The 27,317-nt window shown below is 42.9% G+C and overlaps 1 protein-coding gene across 1 annotated transcript in view; it reads left to right on the top strand.

Moving 5' to 3' along the window:
• PCLO (piccolo presynaptic cytomatrix protein) overlaps positions 1-27,317 on the top strand; it is a 271,526-nt gene that overhangs the window by 200,575 nt on the left and 43,634 nt on the right. The window contains 10 exon segments of the mRNA XM_015422970.1: positions 3,201-3,268; positions 6,422-6,633; positions 10,334-10,384; positions 10,947-11,077; positions 12,176-12,202; positions 15,308-15,401; positions 16,209-16,280; positions 18,040-18,220; positions 19,220-19,414; positions 20,437-20,619. Of these exon segments, the coding sequence (XP_015278456.1) occupies positions 3,201-3,268; positions 6,422-6,633; positions 10,334-10,384; positions 10,947-11,077; positions 12,176-12,202; positions 15,308-15,401; positions 16,209-16,280; positions 18,040-18,220; positions 19,220-19,414; positions 20,437-20,619 (1,214 nt within the window).

Here is a 27,317-nt window from a genome sequence, read left to right on the forward strand (position 1 = left end):
ATCCCTGCTGAGCTCCCTCCTCTCCCCGAACCCCACCCTCCCTAGGATCCACCCCCAAATCTCCAGGGATTCCATAACCCAGAGTTGGCAACCCTTCATCCAGGGATGTCCAGACCTGAAGAATCTTCAGACACTGATTGACCTTGTTCCACCAGTCCCCACACCATTCCTATGACAGTGACAGACCTTCACCATCCTGATTCCAGCACCACTGGGTGTCAGCGTATCTGCAGATACTCCAGCAGATCTCATGCATACAGTGTTGTAGGGTTTAATTGGCCTCAGAGGTGGGATTTTGGACTGTATGGTGGGCATCTCCATATGTATACAATCATGCTTTAATGGAGTTTGTAGCAGCACCTTAACTGTTTTTAATCAATTTACACCTTGTATAAATATTAAAGAGCATAAAATTACATTGAGCTATGAATGATTGCTGTCTAACAGTTCCTATCCAAGTTATAGCCGATTTACTGAGCAACGGTTGTTGGCCCTTTTGATTCCCACCCCAGCCTCACAGCGCTTGTGGGCCTGAGCAAATGTGGTGGTGGTCATGGTAGGAAGATTCTCAGCAAGTATCACACCCCAATATTGCATCACAAATTTCCCATGGAAAACCATTTGCTCCTCCACTGTCACTTCTGCTATTTCAAAGCAGCCCCATATCCTCTGTGCTGCTTAAGTAATTATATACTGTCTGCTCACGGAGCCCTGGTGTACCTGAATGAATTCCCTTCTTGGGAATGGATGCGGATAGGGGAGGTTTCAGTTACTGCATTTCACTTGGTTGCAACTTGCTTGTTTTTACATTGTTCCGAATATTTTTGATTGTGTGTTTATGGAGAGTTTCATTTTTAAAATGATCATATTTGTGGCAAAGGAAAAAGGTATACTTTAAGCCTCTTCTTTCCTGCCCCTCCCATTGTTGGGCACCACAAATTTACAGGAAGTAATTAGCTAACTCCAAGAAGCAGAAATGTCTGGCAATTTAGTATAAACAGATGGGGAAGGGTTGCTGAGTCTGGCTTACTTTCAAGCAAACGTGATATTGGAATAGGGTTGCCAAACCCCCCCCCCCAGTTTGCCAGGGGTCCCCCGTTTTGGGGGGAGTTCTACCCGCCGCCGGCCAGAAGCCCCACCCCCAACACCCACAGCCACCCATCTCTCTCCCTGTAAGTGTGTGGAACCCATGTTTCCTCCCAAGCCTTATCTCCACAAGCTTGCAGGGAAATGCCAGCTTCGTGTTCTTAAAAGGGAAACGTGGCTGCTCTTAAAGGGGAAACGCTGGCTCCTGCATTTAAAAGGGAAACGCCGGCTCCTTTAAGTGCAGGGAACTGCTGTTTCTGGAGATCTGGCGCACGGGCAGGGGGGCGGCGGACGTCCCCAATGTGACGTCATCACATCGGGGATGCCCCGCCCCCTCCAGGAACGCCCCCAAAGTCCCCTGCTGGGGGTGGAAGATGGACTTGGCAACCCTATATTGGAATCTTCTCCTTGGGGCTGGGCCTTACCAGATTTTACAGATGGGATTTATCAAGTTCCATTTTGAAGTGCAGTCCCTTGTTTCCCTTAGCAATTTTCAGCAAGCAGTTGAAACACAGGTTAACAGTTTCCAAAATAATGCAGAGGACTGTTGTGAAGATGGAACACAAGGTAGTTATAAAGAAATCTCCTATCAAAGCTGGAGATGTGGGTAACTGAAAATAATTTGTTAATACCACAGCAAATTGGATTTAGGCAGGGTCATTCCACCTTGGATCATTGTCTCCTACTGGCACATCTTATTAATAAATACCCAAATGCTTCATCTAGGCAATTATACGTGGCATTTATTGATCCCAAAGCTGCATTTGATTCCATCTCAAGATATCATTTATGGAGAAAACTAAGTAATATGAATATAGATCATAGGTTGCTAGAGGATATAAAAGTCCATTATATGGACACCAGTTTAAAGATCAGACTAGGTGCCCATGGCTAATTGTCCGACCCAGTTAAAACCACAAAAGGGGTCCGCCAAGGCTGCATTTTGGCTCCACTGCTTTTTAATCTATACATAAATGATGTAGTAGATTTTCTATCGGGTCCTCATTTCTTTCCAGTCAAAGTAGGTGGGGAAACCGTTTCCTACTCTCTGCAGATGACACACTACTAATTTCCCACACTCAAATTGTCTCAGAAGGCTGCTGAGGCAGTTCAGCTCTTACTGTAAAAATAATCTACTTCATGTTAATTACAATTAAACCAAGATTATGGTTTTTGCTAGAAGACCACATAGGGCTGCCAAGTGGGGGCGGAGGGCAGGCAAACCCCCACTTTGGAGGCCCGATTTCCGCCACCGCGGAATCAGGCCCCGGGGGGAACTCCACCCCTCAAAGCACAGTTGGGGGCATGGCCCCGATCGTCGGAGGGAAAACTCTATGGTTTTCCTTCCGACAACCGGGGCCACGCCTTCAACATCGACGTCGCGCCAAGCCTGATACATCAAAGAACGGCTCCCAGAGCCCGGTGAGGCTCCCCCGCCGGTAAGACATTTTGACTTGGCAACCCTAAGACCACATCATTATAAATTGCCAATGGATGAGAAACCATTAGAACAAGTTTCTAGCTTTAAATATTTAGGGGTGATGTTTCATCAGTCAGGCTCTTGGACAACTCATATTAACTATGCTAAGCATAACCTCAAAAAAAGCTGTCCTTGGTCGTCTTAGATTTTATAGGAGGAGAGGAGGCTGCTTGATTCTTCCAATTATAGAATTGTACAAAATGAAGTTACTGCTCCAACTTCTGTATGGAGCTCCGATATGGGGTTCCGAAATCTCCAACCTTTAGAAATTTCTCAAAACAAATTTGTGTGTCATTTGCTCACTGTTCCATCATCAACACCTTCAGCTATGGTTAGAGTAGGGGGGGAAGCAGTACGTGGGTGAAAGTATTTTATAAAGATAAACAATGCATGGAAATTGCAATTCTAAATGTGTGAAATATATGTAACCTGCATTGAGCCCCTTGAAAATTTCACCTTAAAGGGGCCATTTTTTCAGCTCTTCAACTTTCAGATGTGTAGTTTCAGCCTCAATGGGGTTATGCTTGGGAGCTGTGTACTGCCATATCTCATGTCTCATTTATCTATTCTAATTATACAATGGGGGTATACAAGAAGAGCTCCTTTTGTCTCAGGTTTTTGTTGCTTCCTTTAGGGATCTCAATATGCTGTCAGATGCTGAGAATCCCCAACATCTGGAATTGCTTGACCCTGGAAAAACAGGTAAGTGAAATTGCTTGAGCCCCAAACCCCATTAATACACACATTTTGATTCCTTTAGGAAATGACTTGCTGCATTTACTGGACATAGGTACAGGAAGTTCCCCTTACACATATCCCTTTGCAGGGAGAGGGTACTTGAAGATGGTCTGCATTACTTATTCAGTTGTCCTTTTTCTAGAAGCGTCCAAAGTAAATCTCCCATTTCATCTTCTTGGATGGGAACTTTGGTTGAAATGTTGCTGATGCTGATGAAACAACAGTGTGACAAGTAGTTACTTGTACTATGCTAGAAGTATCAGCCATATTTTGAAATGTGACAGATTGTTATCTAGCTAGTTGAGTTTGTCCCTGCTGCAATTTGTAAAATTCAAAGCTAGATAAAATTTTAGTTCTATAAATCTTATTAAATTTATTAAGTCATAGAATTGGAGAGGACCTTTTAGATCATCTGGTCCAACCACTTTCTCAATGCAGAAATATGCAACTACAACGTCCCCAGCGGATGGGCATACATTCATTCATTCAGTCATCTATTTATATCCCTCTTTTCTCCCCAATGGGGACTTAAAGGATCTTACAACACCATTTTCCTTTCCCCCATGTTATCTTTACATCAGTCCTGTAAGGTATGTTAGTTTGAGAGGGTGTGACTAGCCCAAGGACACCCAGCAAGTTTCCATAGCAGAGTGGGAATTCAAATCTGAGTCTCCCAGAACCTAGTCCAGCAGGATCTCATCCATCTTTTGTTTAAGTCAACCTCCTGAGGTTTAAAGTCAACCTCCTTTTCCATTGTTGACCAGCTCCCACTGTTGGGAAATGTTTCCTAATATTTAGTCAAAATCTATTTCTTTGCAATCCCCCCATTAGTTCTAGTCCTGCCCTCTAAAGCAAGAGGGGATATCTTCTACATGACAGTCCTTCATAAAATACCATTCATGTGTCTCCTTTGCCTTGAATTCTCCCCTCTAAACATGCCCAGCTCTTTCAACCTTTCCTTATAGGGCTTGGTTTTGTCTCACCATCCTGGTTGTTCTCCCTGTCGCCATACTTCCTAAAATGTGGTGTACAGCACTAGAACCAATTCTCCGGATAAGGCCTGATGAGAGTAGAATGGAACTATTTCTTCATGTGGTCAGCATGGTATACTTCTGTTAATTTGGCCCAAGATTGCTTTAGCTCTATTGGCAGCTGGATCATGTCACTGACTCATGCTCAGCCTGTGATCAGTTGACAGTGCGATCCTCAGCAGTGCTATATCTTTTTAACCCCATTGATTAAACCTTTTTCACATGGATACAGCCAAGCCAGGATTCCCTCATCCTATACTCATACTTTTTTTTCTCCTATCTTAATTTATCCCTGTTGAAATTCACTATGTTGGTCTTGAACGAATGTTCCAGCCAGGGTCCTGTCTCTTGTCTTCTGTGGTGTTCGCTATCCACTACCCAGCTGTCATCTGTACATTTGATAAGCATTCCCTCTATGCTTTCATCTAAAATATTAATAAAAATGTTGAACAACACAAGCCTAGGACAGAACCCTGAGGAACTCCAGGTGTCCACAAAGTCACAGTCATTGGATACAGTTGTTCAGTCAACTATTAATCTGCCTATATGTAGTGTTGTCTGTTTCAGCTTTAACCATCTTGTTCACAAGGGTATCGTGTCAGACTTCATCACGCTCTTTCATAAAATCTAGATACACTATGTCCACTATGTTTTTTGCTAAAGTAACTAATTTGTAAATAATTCTTAATAAGGTGAACAACGTCTATTGGGTCCCCCTTGTTCACCCCTTCAAGAAACACTAACAGGTTAGTGAGACAAGATCTTCCCTTACAGAACCCATGCTGAGTCTGCCTCAATAGTTTTTGTTCATCAATGTGCCTACTAATTCTTTCCTTAATAACAGTTTCCACCAGTTTCCACCAGTTTCCGACTTCAGACTGACTGGCCTGTAATTTCCTGGATTTCCTCTGGAACACTTTTTAAAGATGAGAGTGACATTAGCTACCTTCCAGTCCTCAGGAATGGAGGCAGATTTTAAGGAAAGATGGCATATTTTTGTCAGGAGATCCACAAGTTCACATTTGAGTTCTTTCAGAATTCTCGGATGTATGCCATCCGGGCCTGGTGATTTATCAGTTTTTAAGTTGTCTATCAGTCGTAGGACCTCCTGTCTCATCACCTCAATCTGACTCAGGTCTTTCAACACCCCTCCCGAAAGCAGTGGTTCTGGAGTGGTCAAGCACTTCTCATCTTCCACAGTGAAGACAGAGGCAAAAAATGCATTTAGCTTCTCAGCCATTTCCCTATCATCCTTCAGTACTCCTTTTACCCCTTGGTCATCCAAGGGCCCCACTGCCTCCGTGGCTGGTTTCCTGCTTCTAATGTATTTGAAGAAAGTTTTATTGTTGGTCTTTATGTTTTTTGCTATATGCTCCTCATATTCCCTTTTCGCCTGCCTGATCACAGACTTGCATTTTATTTGCCACAGCTAGTGTTCCCTGTAAGCTGAGTTAGTGTGAGCTAGCTCACAGTTTTTTAGCCTCCAGCTCACATATTTTTGTCTTGGCTCAGGAAGGATGGTTCCAGAGCAAACTAATTTATGCAGTAGCCAAATCACTTGCTCACAACTTTAATGCCAGTAGCTCACAAAGTAGAATTTTTCCTCACAAGACTCTACAGCTTAGAGGGAGCATTGGCCACAGCCTGTGTTCCTTTTTATCAACCTCATTGAGACTAGCTTTCTACCACTTAAAGGAATCTTTCTTACCTTTTACAGCTTCCATTACTTTGTTTGTTAACCATGCAGGCTTGTTCCTAGGAAGCCGTCTTCAGTACATTTTGTTACCATACCTGGCCAAGCAAATTCCAAACAAACAAATAATTATTGGAGTGCACAGAGCAGAACTGCCAAAGTCAGTCAAGCATTTATGTTTAGTATAGAGAAATTATAACATTTAATTTAAGAAAGTGTCCGTTTACTGTTGGTCATCATTATGTCTCTTGCAAAATCAGGAAGAGCCATGAAATACATGAATTCAAGCTCCTTTTGTTGTGAATGTATTAGTAATTGTTATTTTTGACATGAGAATTGCAGAACTAAAAAAATATATGCAGAATTCAACATAAAATACCCTTCTACCTGCAGTGGAAAAAACAAAGTCTCCAGGAGTTGATCCTAAGCAATTAGCTGCAGAGCTGCAAAAGGTCTCCCTACAGCAGGCTCCTTTGGTTGTCTCCTCAGCCATGGACAAGGGCTCCTGTGCTCACTCTGGCACTACATCAGCCACTTCCAGTTCTGTTCCCAGCCCTGGCCAGCCTGGTTCTCCTTCAGTCAGCAAGAAACGGCACAGCGGCAAGGTACAGGGTGTTTTTTCCAACTGAGAATGAGAAGTATGGATAATATACACATATTAGTATAAACTGTATGCATGTCTGCACATTCCCATTAGTGGACTGGGAAAGCTTTGCTATGGGTTACTGTTAAGCTCCATTATAGATAAGTTGGCCTCTTAAATGCTTCAGGGAAACATTGGCGCTTTGCATCTGGTTGGGTTCTTTTGCTTTCTTTTGCGCTTTAGAATCCCTTAGCATTGCAAATGGGCTGTCACTCCAACCCAGAAGACATTTTCATGTTTCATTAGGGCCTCCAGGGCCAATGTGACACTTAAGCAGCTGCTTTGGATGCCAAATGAGCAGGGGTAGAGTGGAAGGAAGTGTGTGTGCCTCACACCCATCTTGGCATAGCCTAGTTCCAAGGTGGGCTGCAGAGATGCTGCCTCTGGAGACTGTCTAACCCAGTGGGGCAGGACAGCAGAAAGTCATTTGGGGCGGTAAATTCCTTGAGTTGCCCCTGCAGAGGCTTGCAATTATTGATTAATTTCAAATAAATAAGGATTATCTCATGTTGGATTCAAAGGACTGTTTGTGGAACATGTAAAGCCTGCTGATCTCTGCTGCAGTAGTCACTTTGTGCAGCTTTAATTCAGACTTGTTTCTGTTTTAATACCTTGTTCCGTTACCAGTATGTGGCGGCTTAACCACAGCAATTCCATGGGTCCCCATCAGAGTGATGAAAAATCATCATGGCAACTCTTGCAAAACTGCTTTGGTGTTGCGATGTCTGCAAAAAGAACAAAGATACAAATGCTAAAATCTCACAACCACAACTAGTATACTTCCCCAATAATATGTGTAATCGTATTCTATACATAGTTTAAAGCAGAAAATCTTACAACACTCAACATAGGATCGGAGTTCAGGATATATTACATAACTGATGCTTATTTACAAGAGAATAAATAACATACAAAATGGGGTCAACAAAATATTAAAATTACCAAGAAGGGTCGGTAGCAGGAAAAATATAAAATTATATACCAACGTCATACAATATGTCCAGTTGTTCTATAGATGTCATCGGCATCTGGTAATCCTCCTGTTCTGGTAGTAAACTTCTGTTTTGATACCAGACATATATAATGACTTATCCCAAGCTTTCCAGCTAGTCATATCAATCGGTCTCTTTGTGATAAAAGCTGTGTGTCTGTGGTAGAATTTCTGTTTGCATGCGGAGGTTCCCAGGTTTGGTTCTTGGCATTTCCTGTTAAAAGGGTCAGATAGTAGCTTATCAACATCTACCTGAGACCCTGAAAAACTGCTGCCAGTCAGAGCAGACGATGCTGACCTTGGTAGACCAAGGAAGTTTCATATATTGATGGCTTTAGAGTTATCCTAAGAATTCCAGTTTAGGATAACTCCAAGCTATTAAAGAAACTCCTGGAATGGACCCTCTGACTACCACCAATTATGCTCTCTGTGGGATAAGACTATGAGGCGTCCTGCCTTGTAGGCAGGGAGGCTATGTTGGTGAGATGGGCATGGAGGGGAAGGTTGTGGGAGGTGAGTATGACTAGGGCCTTTCTTTCACCTTTGCTTTATGTAGCCCTTAAAGTAGTGCCTGATATTATTGAGGTGGGGCATAGGGTAGGGAGGTGTGTCAGTGGGAGGAGTTTTGCATGTAGGCCTCATCATGATTTCCTGGTTTGATACAAATAGACTCTCTCTTTACCTCCAGCTTCACAGGGCTCTGGGATGATAGGGAGATCCAGGAAATCAAGACTCTTGGAAGAAGGATCAGATCAGTGATCCATGTAGTTCACCATCCTGTGGCCAATCCTCTAGGGCCAAGAAACAGAGCATAGACACCAAGGCTTCCTTTGATATTGTCCCCTGGTATTCAGACTTCAATTTCCTCTGGATGTTGAGGTTCGCTTTGGTCATCTTGCCTAGTAGACATTAATGGACCTCTCCTCCATGACACTTCTAAAGCCATCTGTGCTTGTGGCCCTCACTATGTTTATTGGCTAGGCATCAGTAATGCTAAAGTTCAGCAGCAGTAAGACACAGCATTTGAATATGGGCCTTGGGTACATGGTGATGAGTGTAGCATGAAGGTGTGGCCATAGCTGGGTGCTCTGTTTGGAAGAAGAGTTGGTTTGTACCCTGCTTTTCTCTATCTTATGGAGTATCAAAGCAGCTTACAATTGCCTTCCTTTCCTCTCCCCACAACAGGCACCTTGTGAGTAGGGATGCCAGACCCCCTTGGCCGGGGGGGGGGGTCTCTCACTTTTGGGTGCTCCCCCCCATTACCCCCTCTTACCTCCGAGAAGCTGGAAATAACCACGATGTGCATATGTAACCCACAAGTGATGCAGGCACATTGGGGGTGTTGAGCAGTGACGCTCTGGTTTTGGGGCAAAACTCTATGATTTTTTGCTAATTCTACCATAGAGTTTTGTCCAAAAACCAGAGCATCACCACCCAACATCCCTAACGTGCCTACATCACTTCCTGGTAACATAGGCACCTCACGACACTCCTGGAAAGTTCTATCCCACCCACCACTGCTTGTGCATTGTTGGGACCTGGCAACCCTACTTATGAGGTAGGTGGGGCTTAGAGAGTTCTGCGAGAACTGGCCCAAGGTCCCCTGCAGGCTTCACGTGGAGGAATGGGGAATAAAACCCAGTTCTCCAGATTAGAGTCTGCCACTCTTAACCATCACACTGGTTCCCTTTTAGTTTCCTCATCCTCCTTTGGAAGCTCCCACTTTGTGGGATGCACCTGTTCAAGCAGTGTGGTTGTAAGGGGGGTAAAGCTCACCCGTGCCCTGGAGGAGTTTGTGGTTGGATCATGCTGCTGTTTGGATCTCTGCTGCTGTGAGCTTATAAGGCAAGATGGGAACACAGGTGTATGGCCAGCATTAGGGTGGATCAGCTGCTGTCATGTTCCCTGTTGCCATTTCTGTACCCCAGTAGCAGCCTCTCTGCAAGCAGAGCATCATGGAAAATAGGGCCCCTGTCCCATGAGTGGCACTAGCAGTTGGTGTTGAGGGGGAGTTGAAGATATTCAGCCGGTGCACAAGATCCAGATATTGCTGGGTGGTAAGTGGAACTGTCCTAGTAAGAGGGATCCCCGTCCCTTGCTTACACACGTGGTACATTGTCCTTGCATCCCCGGTTGGCTGGGGGGAGGGGCCACTTCAGTGTCTGTATCCAGATGCGGGGTACCTGTGAGGGTTGTCAGTGCTAGCAAAAGGCTCTGTATTAAGACAATACAATCCCACAACCCTTACAGCTCTTTCTACCACTTCCAAAACTGGGGATATGCAGAACAGAGTTAAACCAAACAATATCACAGTATTCAGTAGCTGAGGTTCTGTGGTTTTTACATTTTGCGGCTGACACGTGCCATGATTTTAAAAAATCTTGAGATGTTGCTATATTGACAGGACTTTAATTTTGAGATAAAGTGTCAGATTACAAATCTGGAAATTGTGTTTCTTGTCTAGTTTTTGCAAATGTTCATGGTGGCTTTAAATGGTTGCAGCATCAACACCAAGGGTCAGTAGCCTTAACTTCTTTTTGCACCGAAATGGCAGCAAGAACTGTCACAATCTTGGTAGGAAAAGTCAGTGGTCAGTAATAGTATTTACAATTATAAAAATGAAGGAAACATATTTGATACTGATTATGCTTTTTTGAATATAATTTAGCAGCCTGCTGAAGCTACAAAGTCCAGTTCGCATCCAGTTACCGGAGAAATTCAGGTAGCAATCTGGTATTAACATATATTTTTATATAAATGTATGTACAGAGCAGGCATCAATGGCCCCGGTCACACCGGTCAGAAAATGCGTGGGGGAAGCGTGGGTGTTTGCCCCGGAGCAAAATAACGCGTGGCTGCCCGATCAGACTTCCCGTCGAGGTCCCGTGGTTAGGGGGGGAGGTGCTGATCACATGACTATCCTGCAGCGCAGCAAAGAAGCGGTGCGGCGCAATCACACCAGCAATCGCTAGGTGCCGCTTCCATGGCAATCGGGAATATATATTTTTTCACCAGAAGGTGCGCATGTGCATGATCATTTGTGCGCATCCTGTGCAGACTGAAAAAAAAAGTAACCGGTTTGTGACAGGACTAAGACAGGACGCGATCAGATGCCCGCCCTTGCCCCGCATTGTTCGGAAACTAGTACCTCGTAGCATGATAAATTATGATAAATTATGAATTATTTTCAATCTATGTTATTAAGTCAGGAAATGGTATTTAGTTTTATTAGCAGCATTTATTTGGATAAAATGAATCGCTAACCTTAATTCATGTTTCCTTAGCTTCAAATCAACTATGACAAGCATCTTGGTAATCTGATCATTCATGTGCTTCAAGCAAGAAATCTTGCTCCCCGGGACAACAATGGCTATTCTGACCCATTTGTCAAGGTCTATCTTCTGCCTGGAAGAGGGTAAGTAGTAGAGAGTTACCAGTCTCTCACTGAAAGTAGTTGGATTTGATTACAATTTGCTAGAAGAAAGATGCAGCACACAGGATTTATTTAACATTTTCAAGCTTCACAGTATTTTTGTCATAGTTACTTGACCTTTAGGCCATGATGTGTCTGCTGTAGGCAAACATTAAAAGCAGGTTAGTGAGAGGTAACCATAGTCACCTACTCATTGCTTTCCTTTTGACCCAAATTCTGCAGTCCCAGCTTTTCTTCATACAATGTATGAATCATACAACTGTGATGAAGAAGCATTCACCATTATTTATCTAAAGATGTTATACAAAACATTAATTTCTGAATGTGATGATTACAAGAATTAATACAATAGAATAGAAGTGAAAAGGCGGGATGGTGGTCTCCAGATTGGTGCTGCCATTTCGACAATGTGTCTTCTTCTGACCAAAAATTGTGCCCTTATAAATAATTCAAAATTATGTACAATCAATAAACAAATCAGTGGTAAATCATGCCATTGATTCCTCCTGGGAATCAAACTGATTTTCGGTCACAGTGTCCATTTTTTGGCATCTAGATCAGGATTGTCTACTGCAAGTAGCTTGATCTTGCAGAACTGGATGTATTGAGCCAGAAACTTTAGAATGAAATCATGTGTTACCTTTCTTCAGAAATAACAGTAGACTCCTTGTAAACAAGTTTAGTAATAAATGTGTAGATGTAAGTGACGTTGGAAAAGAGTGATGTGATAAACCACAAATTTTAGTTCAACTGGAATGTTGGCTACTGAATGAACAACTGGTAAAATAATATCTTACTTCTTTATTTCCTATATTTAGTTTCCACGGGAAAGCATAGTTAAACTGGAGAAACAGTCAAAGGTGCTACTGTATTCTCTGAGTTGACTTACTAATTGCTAATTAGTTTTAAAGGTTTCTGCATGTCCAATTGCCTAGGCCACTTAATCTTTCTATTTTTCGTAATTCTGGTACAAAAACCATGATTGCACAAATTGTTTTACTCTCTTCTTTATCCGATTTCTCTTCTGCTGCCTCCTGTCTTTCCCCATCAATATTCAATGCATTCTCTGGGTTCTTGCAGTCAAGTAATGGTTGTCCAGAATGCAAGGTAGAGTGGTTATCCTTTAATTTCCTTTCTGATGTTTCTGTGTATGAAATAGCTAATATCCTGTGCGTGAGTTGCACTGACTGATGAAACAACTAATAAACATTTCCCTCGATGATGAATTTGTTGTTCATTGGCTCATGCCACTGAAAAATCCCAACTTGGCAAAGAGCTGTCATGCTTACTTCTTAGGAGACAGTCTTTCAAAATGGTGAAAAAATGAATTAAATAGGCTATTTGTTATTTCAAGGGCTCCATACAGTGGTCTTTTTCTGTTATGTGGAACAGCAATGCACTGGGAACTTCTTCCATATTTATTTTATTGAAATTTTTATTAATTAACATTTTATTGAATTCATTAATTTGTAATTGAAAAAGTGGTAGATAAAAGATGATTTAAGAGTGCACTGGTCCTAAGGATAGTATGGCTTCCTTTGACATACCACCAATCTTTCTTTCTTTCTTTCTTTCTTTTTTTCTTTCTTTCTTTCTTTCTTTCTTTCTTTCTTTCTTTCTTTCTCTCTCTCTCTCTCTCTCTCTCTCTCTCTCTTTCTTTCTCCCCCCCCCTCTCTCTCTCTCTCTTTCTCTCTCTTTCTTTCTTTTTTTCTTTCATGCCTGAGGAAGAGATTTCCTCCACATTTTCTTCAAATTTCTCTTTAAGAAAATTTCAGTGTAAACTTTCCCTAAGAAATGTTACTAATCTTACAAAGCTTCATTTGGGTTCCCTGGAGATTTCTCAGATTTTTTTCAGGAGGAAGAACCCACAAAATTGCTTTGGGCTTTGATTTAGGTGGAAATGGAACAGCAGCTCTAAGTCTGGCTCTCTTTTAATGATACAAGCATTGCCCAGTATATGCAGATCTCGTCCATTAATTCTCGTTGCAGTTGATTATTTACCTACCTGGAGGGTTTATATTTTCAAAAGCAAGAAGAGTTCTTGCACTTGAAGGCCATGAAAAATTGTTATCTGTAATTTCAGAGCATTGCAGCAAAAATAAACAGGAGTCTAGTGGCACCTTAGTGACTGGGGTTTATTCCTAGTCCCTAAGGGGCCTTCCTGCAACTTAAGTAGCTCTTTGTCCAATGAAGGAGCCACTTAAAATTGGAGGGAGGCTCCTTGGAGAATTGGTTGGCCTCCTCATCCAGTATTAAGTCCTCCAACCTTTATCCACCACTCTTCCTCTTTGTGATGGTGTGCTGGCTAACCCACTTGGAAAGGACAGGGGCAACTGGACCCCAACATCAAACGGTCTATGTTCTGTCCCTGGTGGTGTTCCCATTGCTGTAGTCCCACAGGCTAGGAGCCCAAGGCCAAGAGCCTCAGTTCTTGCCATTTGGCAAGCTGGCTAGTTTAAAAGCATTGCCTGTTAAAAGACAGAAGGTCATCACTCCCTGCAGGTCTTATAGCTGGCCCAGGGGTTCTCACTGCAGCCCTCTCCTCACTGGCTTGTTTAAAAGCACTGTCTGTTAAAAAATGACTTGTAACAATATGGCAAAACTGAAGAAGCTGTTCCACAGTGGAGAAATAACCCTTTTAAGCTCTTTGGGTTCAGAAAATGTCATCAGCTGTTGGAATTTTCTTACCTTATTTTAATTTTATTGGCAAGTATCCTTCCGCTCCGCTCAGCAATTTAAGCATGAAGCCTTCCTCCAACATTAAGTGGCTATTCTGCCAGAGGAAGATTTACTTAAATTGGAAAAAATACTTTTTAGGCTGGAGGAGAACTTTGAGCTTTGTTGTTTAGAGTGGTTGGATACAAGCCATTAAAACGTCCTTTTGTGGTCTCCCATTAGAACCAGTAAAGTTGGAATGTGATGTGTGGTCTATCATCAACTGCATGTAGAGGCAAAGGAATCCTAACTATGAATTGCATTTTGTCATCATGTCAGGGTCCAGGAAACAATGTATTAAAAATTAGATAATTCAGTAAAAGACCTGAGATACCTTATAGAAAAAGCAGCTTTTACTGGGCTTCCAGGTTTGTTTTTGCCATAGGCAGAAGGAAAGGTTCAATCTTAAATTAATGTTTCTGTTATTAGCAGGATATTTCTTTTATCAGAACTTCCTTTTAATGTTTTCAAGGGATATTTTTCTGATGATTAAAGATTAGCAAATAAAAATACAATGATTAACTCCCTTTAGGGTTGCCAAATGGGCCCGGGGGGCAGGGAATCCCCCGCTTCGGAGCCCCGATTTCCACCCCGGCGGAATCGGGGCCCGGGGGGAACCCCGCCTCTGAAGCTGCGTTACCAGAGGCTGACGTTGCTGGCGTTGGGGGCGTGGCTGAGCCATATGGTTTTTCCCCCGACGAGCTCCATCACGCCCCCAACGTCAGCAACGTCGCACGTCACTTCTGGTGACGTCCTGCCGCGCACGCACCCAAAAGGCTCTCCCGGACACCGACGAGGCTCCCCTGCTCCGAGGGGTAAGTGGATTTGGCAACCCTAACTCCCTTTCTGCTTGATGGGTGGAAGGAAGCTTTCCAAGAAAATCAGTCAATCTCCATTTATTCTTATAATGAGAGCTACCTCTGAAAAGCAACAGGAGTAATTTTTAAATATAACAAGGGTATTTGTTTTGTTAATCACAGGCTGAGGCTGAAAAGTTTCTTAGTAGACCGAGTTACATTTTCACCGAATGAACTGGTAGAGTTGCAGGCAAATCATTATCAGAAACACGAGCGAATCTACTATCATTGTGGGCTCTTCCACATTCTAATTATCCTCATTTGTGTATTCCTGTTGCTTTATTTTTTTTTTGGGGGGGGGGATTCTGTTATGCACATGTTTTGCTCCTTCTAATGGTTGATTCAATATTACATCTTGTCATGTCCGCCATAGAAACCTGCAGTTTAAATCTGCAGGGAGATATGCCAGACATAAAATGATGGAATGTTGAATCAACCAGTAGAGGGAGCAAAACACATACAGAACGGGGGGGGGAACCCCAAAGCAACAGGAACATACAAGTGTCGAAAATGAGAATGTGAAAAAGCCCTAAATTGAGCTGAATTCTAGGTTTTATTTGTTTTTTTGCCATTGTTTCTGTGTTGAAAGAGGAGGTGAGTAAAAATCACTAAGCATCTTTCTTGCTTTGTCCTAATACAGTGTTGAGAACAAGAGGAGAACTAAATACGTACAGAAAACCTTGAATCCTGAATGGAACCAGACAGTCATTTATAAAAACATCTCCACAGAGCAGGTCTGTGACTATTCTATTCTGTACCAGATGTAACCAAAGTGTTGCTCCCAGATCATGTGAAGCTCAAGATAATGCATTTCCAGTAACAATATCTCATACTACTAAGACTCTGCCTACCTTTCCAGCTTTTCTTCCTGAACCCCCTTGCTGACACAGACTGGAGACATGCTGTCCAAAAGATTAGAGGGCTGGTAGAATCACGTGCCTGGGAAACATCCATGACTCTCACATCCCCTTTCCTTATAGGCCCTCATTACAGAATGGAATAACCTTAATTTCCCCTGATTTAATGAAGCATCAGAAACTTCTATAACTTCACCCCCATCCCCAGCTTCACCCCTATTTGCCTGCCCTTGACCACCCGAACTTCTGACACAAAGGGGAGGAAGACTGCAAGGCTTAACAGGCCTAGAACGTAGGTATGTCTTCTCCTTGAGAAAGAACCTCCAACATTTATATTGCATTTTTAATTTTAAAAAATGTATTCAGTAAAAGAAAAATTTGATACAAAGCGTTACAAATTCATCTTCAGTTCTATATACATGTCATATAGATATTATTAAGTTCATTCACCATGCTAGCCAGAATTTATCAAATTCCATTTATCAAACTTTCTGTAATTTATCTAACTTTTTACTATACAGTATAAAGGGTAGTTTATTCAACTGTACACATTCCTTCAGTTTTCCCAATTACTCCTCTTTATTTGGAGGTATGTTCCATTTCCAATATCTAGCAAAACCTAATCTTACAAAGGTTATGGCATTTAAAACTTACCAGCTTCAAGCTTTTTTTTTTTAATTGTAGCTGAAGAAGAAAACCTTAGAAGTTACAGTCTGGGACTATGACAGATTCTCCTCCAATGACTTGCTTGGTGAGGTGAGTGTTCCATTTTTCTGCTTCACTGCTTTCCCTCACCACACAGTGTAGTTAATGCAGAGTACATTCCCAGAGTATATTTTTCATTGACATATGCAATTCCATTATTCTTGAGGGATAATATGCTTCTGTGGTGCAAGGTAATGAGTTTTATTGAATCTTTCCATAAATTGAGTGAATTTGTGCCAGGGATCTTTGCCATCTTTCGTTTTCCAGTATTTTCCCCTGCACCCCTGGAAAAGCTGCACCTGGCAGATCCTCAGGAACAGCATGAGGGGCTACAGCAAATGCTCTTGTACACATGGAACAAGCTCTGTGAATGGAGCAAAGGCTTACCCAAGAACATGGGAGGGATTTATGCCCATTTCCCCCTTCTTGCTGCATCCCCCATTCCCCCCTGTAAGACAGATATGCATCTCCTTATTGCCTGTCTGCTGTGTCCCTTCCCCTCCTCCTGTGTCCCCCCAAAGCTGAGATTTCCTCAGACCTGGCTTTTGATTCCCTGTAGAGAGCAAACTCCAGAGGACGATGGAAGACAGGAGGGCCTGGTGCAGGCCTGTAGCTCTCAAGGGGCCCATGGGGCCCGCCCCCTCTGTGGTTTTTGCAGGCCCTCCCCCGATCCTCAGCTCCCCCTCCCTTCCCCTGGCCCCCTCACCCACTGATTGATCGTCTTGTTGGCACTCTGCTGGCTGACTTGGGAGAGGAGCAGCAGAACTTCTTGGGGAAAACAGATATAGGAGTGGAGCCAGTTCCCGCCCCGACCGACCTCAGGCTCAGCATTGGCTGCCTTATTTGGAATAGTGGGCAGGCTCTAAGCAAAGAGCCCGCCAAATACAAGTTTAAGCCAGCCACCCCACCACTTCCTCCAACTCCAGGCAAACTGCAGCAGCAGCAGAGCATGAGGATCTAAGCCTTCTGCTTGTCCTCCTGCACAGCCCCGGGCCATAGCTCCTCCTTCTCCTTCTCTTCCTCCATTGGATGATCAGACCCCGGCAGCTCCGCCTTCAGCAACTCAGCAGCTCAGCAGTCTCGGAGGAAGTCTCCTCTGCTGAGCCTGGTCATCTTCCGTGGGGCCGGGCAGGCTGGCTGGCTGGGGTTTGTTGTTACCCCTTCCTTCTGTTTTCAGTGTGGTGGGGCCTGTCCTGGTTCTTATTTCAGCTCTGGGCATCTCCAGCTGGAATTGGAAAGCTAATATGGCACTAAGCAGCTTGATTTCTGTAAGAATGGGTGGGGTATATTTCCACTGATTCTACCTTCCTTATACTTCAGTATTCAATATACATTTTTAAAAGCTGTATCACTCTGGCCATTTTTAAGATGCATTTATTATTTATTTATTATTTGTTATTTAGAAGTATGAACATGGCGTGACAGTTCCACACAGACATATAATGGCAGGCCCCACAAGCAAAACATTGCCCCCCACCACCAAAACGTTATTAGCTACGTGGCTGGCCTGGTATAAAGTGGTCCATGGGGTTGGGAAGAGTCGGACTCGACTGTGCGACTGAACAACAACAGAGAGCTCTGTGGCTTAGCTTAATAAACAAACTCTCCAAGGACCATATGGAAAATGTTTCTTAGTAGCCTATTTTTTTTTTCTGGAATGTTGTCTGTCTTACATGCTAGATGTATTTTTGTAGCCTACTTGGCATGCTGCTTTGTTTTGACTGAAGAAAGCCTTGAGCTGCATGCACATCAGTCACAAAGATCTATTCTGGAATGTATTAAATAACTTACTGTCTGTGTCACTGTGCAGGTATTAATTGAGCTATCTAGCACCTCTCAACTAGATAATACTCCTCGGTGGTATCTACTGAAGGAGCAAAGTGAAGGCATCGACCATGGCAAATCCCATTCTGGACAAAGCAGCCAGCAGTCACCAAAACCATCTGTCATCAAGAGCAGAAGCCATGGGATTTTTCCTGATCCATCCAAAGGTAAGTAATTTTTCTATGTGTATGCATATGAAGGCTTCCTGATGAAAACACCCCCTCCTCCCTCCCTCTTTTAGTCCATGCTAAGGCTCAGCAGCAAGCATCTGGCGCTGTAAAAGGCCCTCACCATAAGAATGATTTTCTAAGCGAAGAGTTTCATCTGAAGAGTTCTTTAGTCACCAAAGCTTTTCAGAATCAGCTCCAGCTGCAATTCTTTTGTGCCTGTGAAGCAGAGGCTGCATTCAGACGGGCAGTTCAATCCGCTGTTGCCCCACCTCTAATTGAGCCAGGTTATTTTGTCCTGATCAGACTCACTCCTTTTAGCACTCTTCAAAGTGCTTTTACATGATCAGATGGCAGCAGGCAGGGAGTTTATCCTCGGAGCATGCCCACAAGCACTGATCAGCCTGTTGGGATATGTAGTTCATGGGCTGCCAGCCATGTTTTTAAAAAGTCTGCCCTCTGAGCAAGTGCAAAAGTGCTTGCTGAAACTGCTGAGATATGGAGTCCACTGACATCCTCCCTCTAATCTTTTCAATTTACCCCTTCCCCAAAGGACAGAAAAAAAGCTGTCTTTCTTTGAGAGCTTTTAAAAAGAAAGCAAAGTTTTGAGCAGACCCGGGGGGGGGGAGGTGCGTATATGTAGTTATGCACACCTCACTAGCTAGTAAAAAAAAATGGTGGCTGGAAAGCAAGAGACCAGTCAGACCTGCCTGATGGCTTGTGTGCGCAACAGAGCAATCAGACAACAGAAAATTTGTTTTGGAACCAGCTCAGACTAACAGGACCAAACTTTCTCAAGTGTCAAAGAAACACGCAGCAAAGGGGGGGGATGGGACTCAGATGACTGGGGCATGACAGACAGATGTTGCTGCCTGATTATGTGCTTTAAATCTGTAAAGGAACAGCAATGGAGGAAACTGCCCATCTGAACGCAGCCAGAGATATCAATAACAGGACTATTCCTATTAGGTAATCACTGTATTTCCCCTTGCCCATCAGACATGCCAGTGTCCACCATTGAGAAGTCCCACAGCAGTCCTGGAAGCTCCAAATCATCCTCTGAAGGACACCTGCGCTCCCACGGACCATCCCGCAGCCAAAGCAAAACCAGCGTCACTCAAACTCACCTTGAAGATGCTGGGGCAGCCATTGCCGCTGCTGAAGCAGCTGTCCAACAGCTCCGCCTTCAACCAAGTAAAAGATGCAAATAAAATTCCTCAGCATGGCAGCTTAATATTCATCTGTTGCTTCCCCTCCCCAGCTGTCCTTTCCTTGCTAGGCTTTTCTTTCTGTTCTCAGCACACTGAGTCAACATACCTCCATTTGTCTGTGTGTCAATATATATAAACGTAATATATTCTCCCTCTTTAGCTCTCCTCTTTTATTTACACAGACTGCTGTAAAGCTGGCTGTTTCTCTGCATCTCTGTCCATTCCATAGTGCACAGTGCACCATGTGGGGGAATTCTGTTGTGTGTCATTGCTTTAGTGTATCTAAACACCTCAACCAATAATTCAGAGTTCAGGTATTTTGCTTCCAGTACCCCGTTTTTTACTGAGAAAAACCACATTGTTTGAATTAGAAAGCAATCAAGAACCCAAAAACCTTTAAGAACCCCATAAAACAATTTCAACCTTTACAGAACATGGCTCAGTTTTTCACCGGCAAGCAATGGCCGTTCTACTTTTTGACACGATTGTTAAAGACAAAATCCTTGAAGTATTCGTAAGCCAAGCAAGTAATTATTAATAACCATCTGATTTGCTATGCTGGGTTTACATTATGCTGGGGTGGGTGCAGTGAGGTTCGACAAACTGCAGCTCCTTCTTAGCTCTCCAGAGTGCAAGTCATCCCTCCTGGAATTGCTGGTTGAGGGTTTAGTTGTGGGGAAATTAGTATAATCCACCTGTGGCATCCTTGTGTCATTCCCGTGATGATCCAGTGTGCCATGAAATCACTCGGTATAATGCAGAAAGAAGGAAACAAGACATTCACGGTCTTCTTCAGTCTTTTGTGTTGTTGTTGTTAAAAAGAAACAGCCAGTTTAATTGCCCCCCCTTTGATGCTGTGCATGTGATGTCTCTTTGGTGTTCAGACGCTTACATATTTAAATATGGAAAAGAAAACCTCCCACTTCTGTTTGCATGACTAACATTTAAGCTGGTTCCATCTGAGGATACATACTCTGGGTTTCCATTTCACTCACACTGCCACAGCAGCACATAAAAGCGGTCAATCTAATAATGCAAAGAAGCAGCACAGACACAGCATTGCAGGAGTCCTTCCCATTCAAAGAACTCAGTCTGACAATCTGCCTCCACCAGCCAGTGACAGCAGAGATCAAAGCCAGCTAGCCCTCAGGAAAGTGATGTCCGATGAACCAGCCAAACCTGAAGGAGGTGAGCACAAAGCCAAGCCTAAGAAGTCAACTTTTCAAATGCCACCTTTTTTAAAATAAAAAAAATATGTTTATCGATTGCCTTTCTTTAGACAAACCAATACCGCACTTCTTGCCAAGTCTGCTGATTCAGCAGAGATTGAAATTCAACCCTCTTTCCACAGGGTTCAGTTTGAGAAAAAAGCAAAATGTTTCCCAACCTTACTACTCATGTGCAAGCCCCATTTTGAAAGGCTGTGTGCTAAGTCTGAAATATAGAACATTCGGGTTCAGGGACCTTTGTCCAAAAGTGGGTTGACTGTGCTGACATTGCACACTAAATAGCATGCAGTGAACATAAATTGTCTGAGAGTGATGAAACATTTTTACATGGTTAAAGTCTATAGCTTGTGGTTCGGGGTGCACATTTCGGAATTCCTGAGCCCAAAATATACATGGAAATTGCCGTTTTGCGTCATTACTGTGATTTTCCGGAATTACTGAACAAATCCAGGATTCTTTGGCATTATATGCAAATAAAAAATCTGTGTGCCTTTTCCCCAGACAGTGGCTTAGGGTAGTTGGATCCCAGCCGGCTCAAGCCAGGCTCAGGGCCCAGGAGAGCTGCTGTTCTGGCTTGTTCCACCTTCTTCCCTCTCCCCTTTGTGTGGGTGGGATAGGATAGTAGGGTAGCTGGGGGACCTATAGAATTGGGCCACTTGGTCCATTTTTCTTGAAACTTGGATTGTCTTTATTGGACAGGCAGCACATGCTCTCCTGCAATTTTGGTGTCATTTGGCTGGGGGGAAAGCCCCACCAGAACCCCCCCCCAAAAAAAACCCTCCCCCATAGGCAACAAACTCTGAAACCCATCTTTTCCATTCTTACATTTGTTCTGAGAACCATGACCTTGTGAGATGAATGTTTTAAAAACTAGAGCAGAAAACTTTAAAAAAATGAATCAGGCCTGAAGATGGATTTTGTAATATAAAATCATTACAGATAAATGAATAATTTGAACTCCTTGGTTGGCATAATGTGCAGGTTCTTTAATCTGCTGTTTCAAAAATAGTTTAGCGATTAAGGTAATGAAGAATAAGTTTTGCCAGTTCACACCAGTTCAAAATGGGTAATTCCTCGTTTGTGAGACTGGCCCAAAGAGCATTCAAATCAAATCAAATTTATTGTTACAGTCAACGACCGGTGCACTCAATCATTTTACATAAAACATTTAAATAATAAATATGAGATAAAACCAACAGTGGCATACTTAAATTTTAAAAACTGTGACTATAACATAGAGATAAAATAAGACAGCCATAAAATTTGTGTATAATTTAGATAAAAGATTAAAAAATCTAATTGCCATGCATTTTACGTTCCTTGTAAACCTGTGCACAAAATCTAGCCACCTGTCTTGTTGTCTGGTGGTTCTTGCCAGAAAGAGCATTCTGGTTTATAATGCTGTCAAAACCCGAAAGCTTAAAACTGTGGTTGCAGTTTGTATTCTTTCTCCACTAGATTTTCTAAAAAAGTTAGTCACTTATCCACCCTTACTGTTTCCTCAGAGCACCAAGCATTTATGTTAGCATGTTTAAATGCCTTCCCTTCTATAAGTTTTTACAGGAGGTTTTTTGACATCCCCTTTTCAGGTAGATTTTGTCAATGTGGTTTTGGCATTATCAATACCATTTCTCACATAATGGTGGACTGCCCTTGCTAAAAAGAGAGAGAGAGAGAGGTGGATCTAGTGGTGGATTTTGGTGCATGATAACATCTCACCTGATTCCGTTTCCGAAACCCTACTTTTAGATGTAAACTATGATTGCACAGCAGCCATTGCAAAGTTTTTGGCAGCTGCTTCTTCTAGGTGCAAGGGCTTAAAGTTAAATTAAAATTATTTAGAAGTAGTATATCATTATTCTATGGTTATGGGTTGTTCAAGACCTTGTGTCTATGAACAAAAAAGGGAACAGAAAGAAAGAGCCGCAGGATTTATTTAATTAAAAAGAAACACTCAGCATACTTCACAAATTACTAAAAGAACTATCAGGATGAAACATGCAGAGTCATTACTCCCCACGATTAGAAAATCAGCAATATTTAATGTCATGGGGCAGTAAGCCTTGGAAAGGGGGAGGTTCACTTAACACTAACTCAGAGTGATGAGTCACACACACACACACACCCCAGGTGAAATCTCTGCCGCAAGAAGTACTGTAACCACTGAAAGTTGGAGCCACGGCCTAGTGGCAGAGCATCTGCTTTGCTTGCCAGAGGTCCCAGGTTCAATCCAAGAATCTCCGGGACTACATAGTAGGAGATAAGGAAGACCTCAACCGGGACTACATAGTAGGAGATAAGGAAGACCTCAACCGGGACTACATAGTAGGAGATAAGGAAGACCTCAAGGAGATAAGGAAGACAAAGGATTCTGACCCTGGGGACACAATAGTCTAGCCTAGTACAAAGGAGCTTTGTGTGCTTAAAAATCATGTCCTCAAAAATCCAGAGGGGCTTTTCCAGGGTTTGGTAGGAGCTCTCAAAGCAAACAAAAATGAGTTTATAACTCCTCCCTTGGCAGTTCCCCTGTCTCCTGAGGAAAAAAAGGATTACATTTTGTAAAGGAAAGGGATAATGTACAGAGGGGAAGCCTAACTGATTATATACTTCTTACAGCTGTAATTTCTGGCCATTTCAAGTCCATTCTTCCTTGAGACTCACCCTTCACTGATGCTGCCTCCTAGCACTGGTATTCAGAAGTTTATGGCTTCTGAATGGGGTTACATTTAATTAGCTTGGCTTTGATGAACTAATTCCCCTATAAAGCCATTTATACTTGTGACCATCATGTATGTCCACTTGCAGCAAATTCCACCATTTAATTACTTTTTGAGTAAAGATGTATTTCCACTTGTCTGTCCTGAATCTATTGTCCATCAACTTCATTGGGTGCCCATAAGCCCTAAAATTATGGGAGTGGGAGAAAAAGTTCCCTTTGTCCACTTTCTCCACCCCATACATAATTAAACAAACCTCTATCTTAACTTTATATACTCATTTGTTTTCTCTATAGTACAAAGTCCCAAACTCCTTAATCTCTCTTCATAGGGAAGACTACCAAACCACTTGCTCATCTCCATTGCCCTTGCACTTTTTACAGCTCTGCAGTATCTTTTGCAATTGAGGTCATGCCATAGGAGCACTACATTTTCAATCCCGTTTTTAATAATCTCCATAGTTTTTTGACTGCTGACACACTCTGAGTCGCCATTTTCATTGAACTATCCACAACAAGCCCAAGATGTCTTTGCTTCTCAGTCTATATTTCAGTCTATATTTAAAGTTAGGATCTATATTTCAGCCAGTTCAGTATATATTTAAAGTTAGGATCTTTTGTTCCAATGTGCATTGCCTTACACTTACCTACACTGAACTTCATTTCCCACCTTGTTGCCCACTCTAGGATTGCCAGCTCCGGGTTGGAAAATACCCGGAGATTTTGGGGGTGGAGCCTGAGGAGGGCAGGATTTGGGAAGGACTTTAATGGGATATAATGCCGTAGTCCACCTTCCTAAAGCAGCCATCTTCTCCAGGTGAACTGATTTCTGATGCCTGGAGATCAGTTGTAATCCCAGGAGATATCCAGCCACCACCTGTAGGTTGGCAACGCTACTGCTCACCCAATTTAGAGATATCTTCCTGGAGCTCTTCACAATCTGCTTTGGTTTTCACCATCCTGAATAATCTGATATCATCCACAAACTTGGTTATTATACTACACTTCTCAACCCTAATTCTGGATTGTTAATTAACAAATTTAACAGCACTGGTTGCAATAACAATCCTTATGGGACCCCACTGCTCACTTCTGTGCTCACTGAGAGCCAGTTTGGTGTAGTGGTTAAGTGTGTAGACTCTAACCTGGGAGAAATGTAGATTTGCCACTTAATCCTGAAATGTATTTGCTAAATATGATCCCAAAGGAGTATGATCATAACGAAGCATATGTGATGATATATTTTTTGACGGCAGCAAGGATCCTTTGGGCTAAATATTGGAAGTTGGATAAAATACCTTATAGAGAAGAATTAATACATAAATTAATGAATGTAGCAGAAGTTGATAAATTGAATGTACTATTATGCAGGAAGGATGTAAAGATCTTTGAAAAAAGGTGGTCGGGATTATATTAATGGTTAGAGAAAGAAAGAAGTAACAGACTCTAATGTATATTTATTTTGGTATATGTTTACTTTTTTGTAAAAGTTGAAAACTTATAAATAAAACTTTTTAAAAAGACAGTTCTGGAAAGAGCTCTCTCAGCCCCACCTATCTCACAGGGTGTTTGATGTGGGGAGCGGAAGGGAAAGGAGTTTGTAAGCAGCTCTGAGACTCTGAGTAAAGGGCGGGGTGTAAATCCAATCTCCTCCTCCTCCTCCTCCTCTTCTTCTCCTCCTCCTCCTCCTCTTCTTCACCATTGTGAGAGCTCTCCGTTTCTTAATACTCTCTGCTTCCTGTCATTTAACCAACCCATCAGAGGGTCACTCATCCTTACCCATGACTGCTGTACTTCCTCAGGAGTTTTTTTATGAGCATTTGAATTTAATGTTGTAAAGGTCATAACATAACATCACAACATAACATAACATAACATAACAACATAACATAACATAACATAGTTTTTGATGAGGGATCTTGTCAGAAGCCTTTGGGAAGTCCAATTATATGATATCCACAAGGTCACTTTAATTCACATGCTTGTTAACATTCTCAAAGAACCCTAAAAGGATGGTGAGGTAGGACTTCTTTGCAAAATGTTTTGTTCCTCTGTGTGTTTAATAATAATTCTGCCTTCCCTAACAATTTCTACAGATTTACCTAGAAACATATGTCAGATTTCCTCTCTTCTCAGCTATCAGCCACAAGCTTGGTGTTTATTATCTCCAAACCAGCTTAAGAACATAAGAGAAGCCAATGTTGGATCAGGCCAAAGGCCCATCCAGTCCAACACTCTGTCACACAGTGGCCAAAAATACCAGGTGCCATCAGGAGATCCACCAGTGGGGCCAGGACACTAGAAGCCCTCCCACCACTGCCCCCCCAAACACCAAGAATACAGTGCATCACTTGCCCCAGACTGAGAGTTCCTATCTATACCTTGTGGCTAATAGCCACTGATGAACTTCTGCTTGTCCCAAAACATATTCCAGCGCAGTAGAGAAATGGGCCAGTGATGAACCTGGGTTGGTTTCTGAGGAAGCAGAAGTTTTAAAATTACTGACCCCAGGAAGATCACTCAGAGCTTATGGTATGCTGAGTCCTGTTCAGCAGATTTGCAGCAAATAACTTATTACATATCAGGAATTAAGGAAATAGATGTAAGCACATAAGGGCAGAAGGGACTGCATGCACATAAAGTCTGTTCAGAGTAGCCAAATTGTGGTAGCCCACCTAGGCAGACTGGAGAACCAGCATTGGCTTTTACTAAGCAACCAAGCTTGGTTCTGTCAGTAAAAGATGGGGGGGGGGGAGACCCTTTCTAGGCCTATTTTGGCCTTTGAGAGAAAACTCATTGGGACCCATCCTGACTAGGGTTGCCAACTCCAGGTTGGAAAATTCCTGGAGATTTTGTGGTGGAGTCTACAGAAGACAGAGTTTGGGGAAGGGAGAGGCCTCAGCTGAATAGAATGCCATAGAGTCCACCCTCCAAAGCAGTTATTTTCTCCAGGGGGAGAGAGAATTGTTGTCTGGAGTTCAGTTGTGATACCAGGCGATATTCAGGCTTCACCTGGAGGTTGGCTACCCGAGGCCTAGCAGTGCCCTCTGGGTGACTTGATATAACCTGACTGGCATGACAACTAAGCCTGGCTGCTTGCTCCTGTTCACCTCCAGCAGCCCCTCTATTTTTTAATATTTAAATGAAATCTTTAGAAGAAGAGGAGAAGATTGGATTTCTACCCCAGCCTTCACTACCCGAAGGAGTCTTGGAGTGACTTACAATCTATTTCCCTTCTCCTCCCCACAACAGACACCCTGTGAGGTAGGTGGAGCTGAGAGAGCTCTCTTGAGAACTGCCCTTGAGAGAACAGCTCTGGAAGAACTTATGCCTGACCCAAGGTCACACCAGTAGCTGCATGTGGAGGAGTGGGGAATCAAACCCAGTTCTCCCAGATCAGAGTCCACGCTCTTAACCACTACTCCAAACTGGCTCTCAACTAGGACAGCCAGTATGGCTTAGCAGTTAGTGCTTCAGAGCAGGGTTTGCCAGACCCAGGTTCTTGCTGTGGAACCTGAATGGGTGATTTCAGACCAGACACAGACTTTCAGCCTAACCTCACAGGGTTGTTGTGCAGATCAAAAGGGGGAGAGTAGAATAATGTAAGCTGCATTGGTCCCCACTGCGGAGGAAAACTGTACTGTTCCTCCTGGGAAACTATTGTTGCCAATCTCCAGGTAAGGACTGGAGATCACTCAGAATTACAACTGCTCTCCAGATGACTCAGAGATCAGTTTCTCTGGAGAAAATGGTGGACTCTGTGTCATTATACCCTGCTGAGGTGGCCCTCCTATGACAACCAGTGTGACATAGCAGTTAGTGCTTCAGGGCAGGTTCTGCAGACCCAGGTTCTTGCTGTGGAAGCTGATTGCATGATTTCAGACCACTCATAGACTTTCAGCCTAACCTACCTCACAGGGTTGTGCAGATTGAAAGGGAAA

Source organism: Gekko japonicus, unplaced genomic scaffold, assembly GCF_001447785.1.
Source record: "Gekko japonicus isolate JY-2015 unplaced genomic scaffold, Gekko_japonicus_V1.1 scaffold145, whole genome shotgun sequence".
Classification (NCBI taxonomy): Eukaryota; Metazoa; Chordata; class Lepidosauria; order Squamata; family Gekkonidae; genus Gekko; species Gekko japonicus.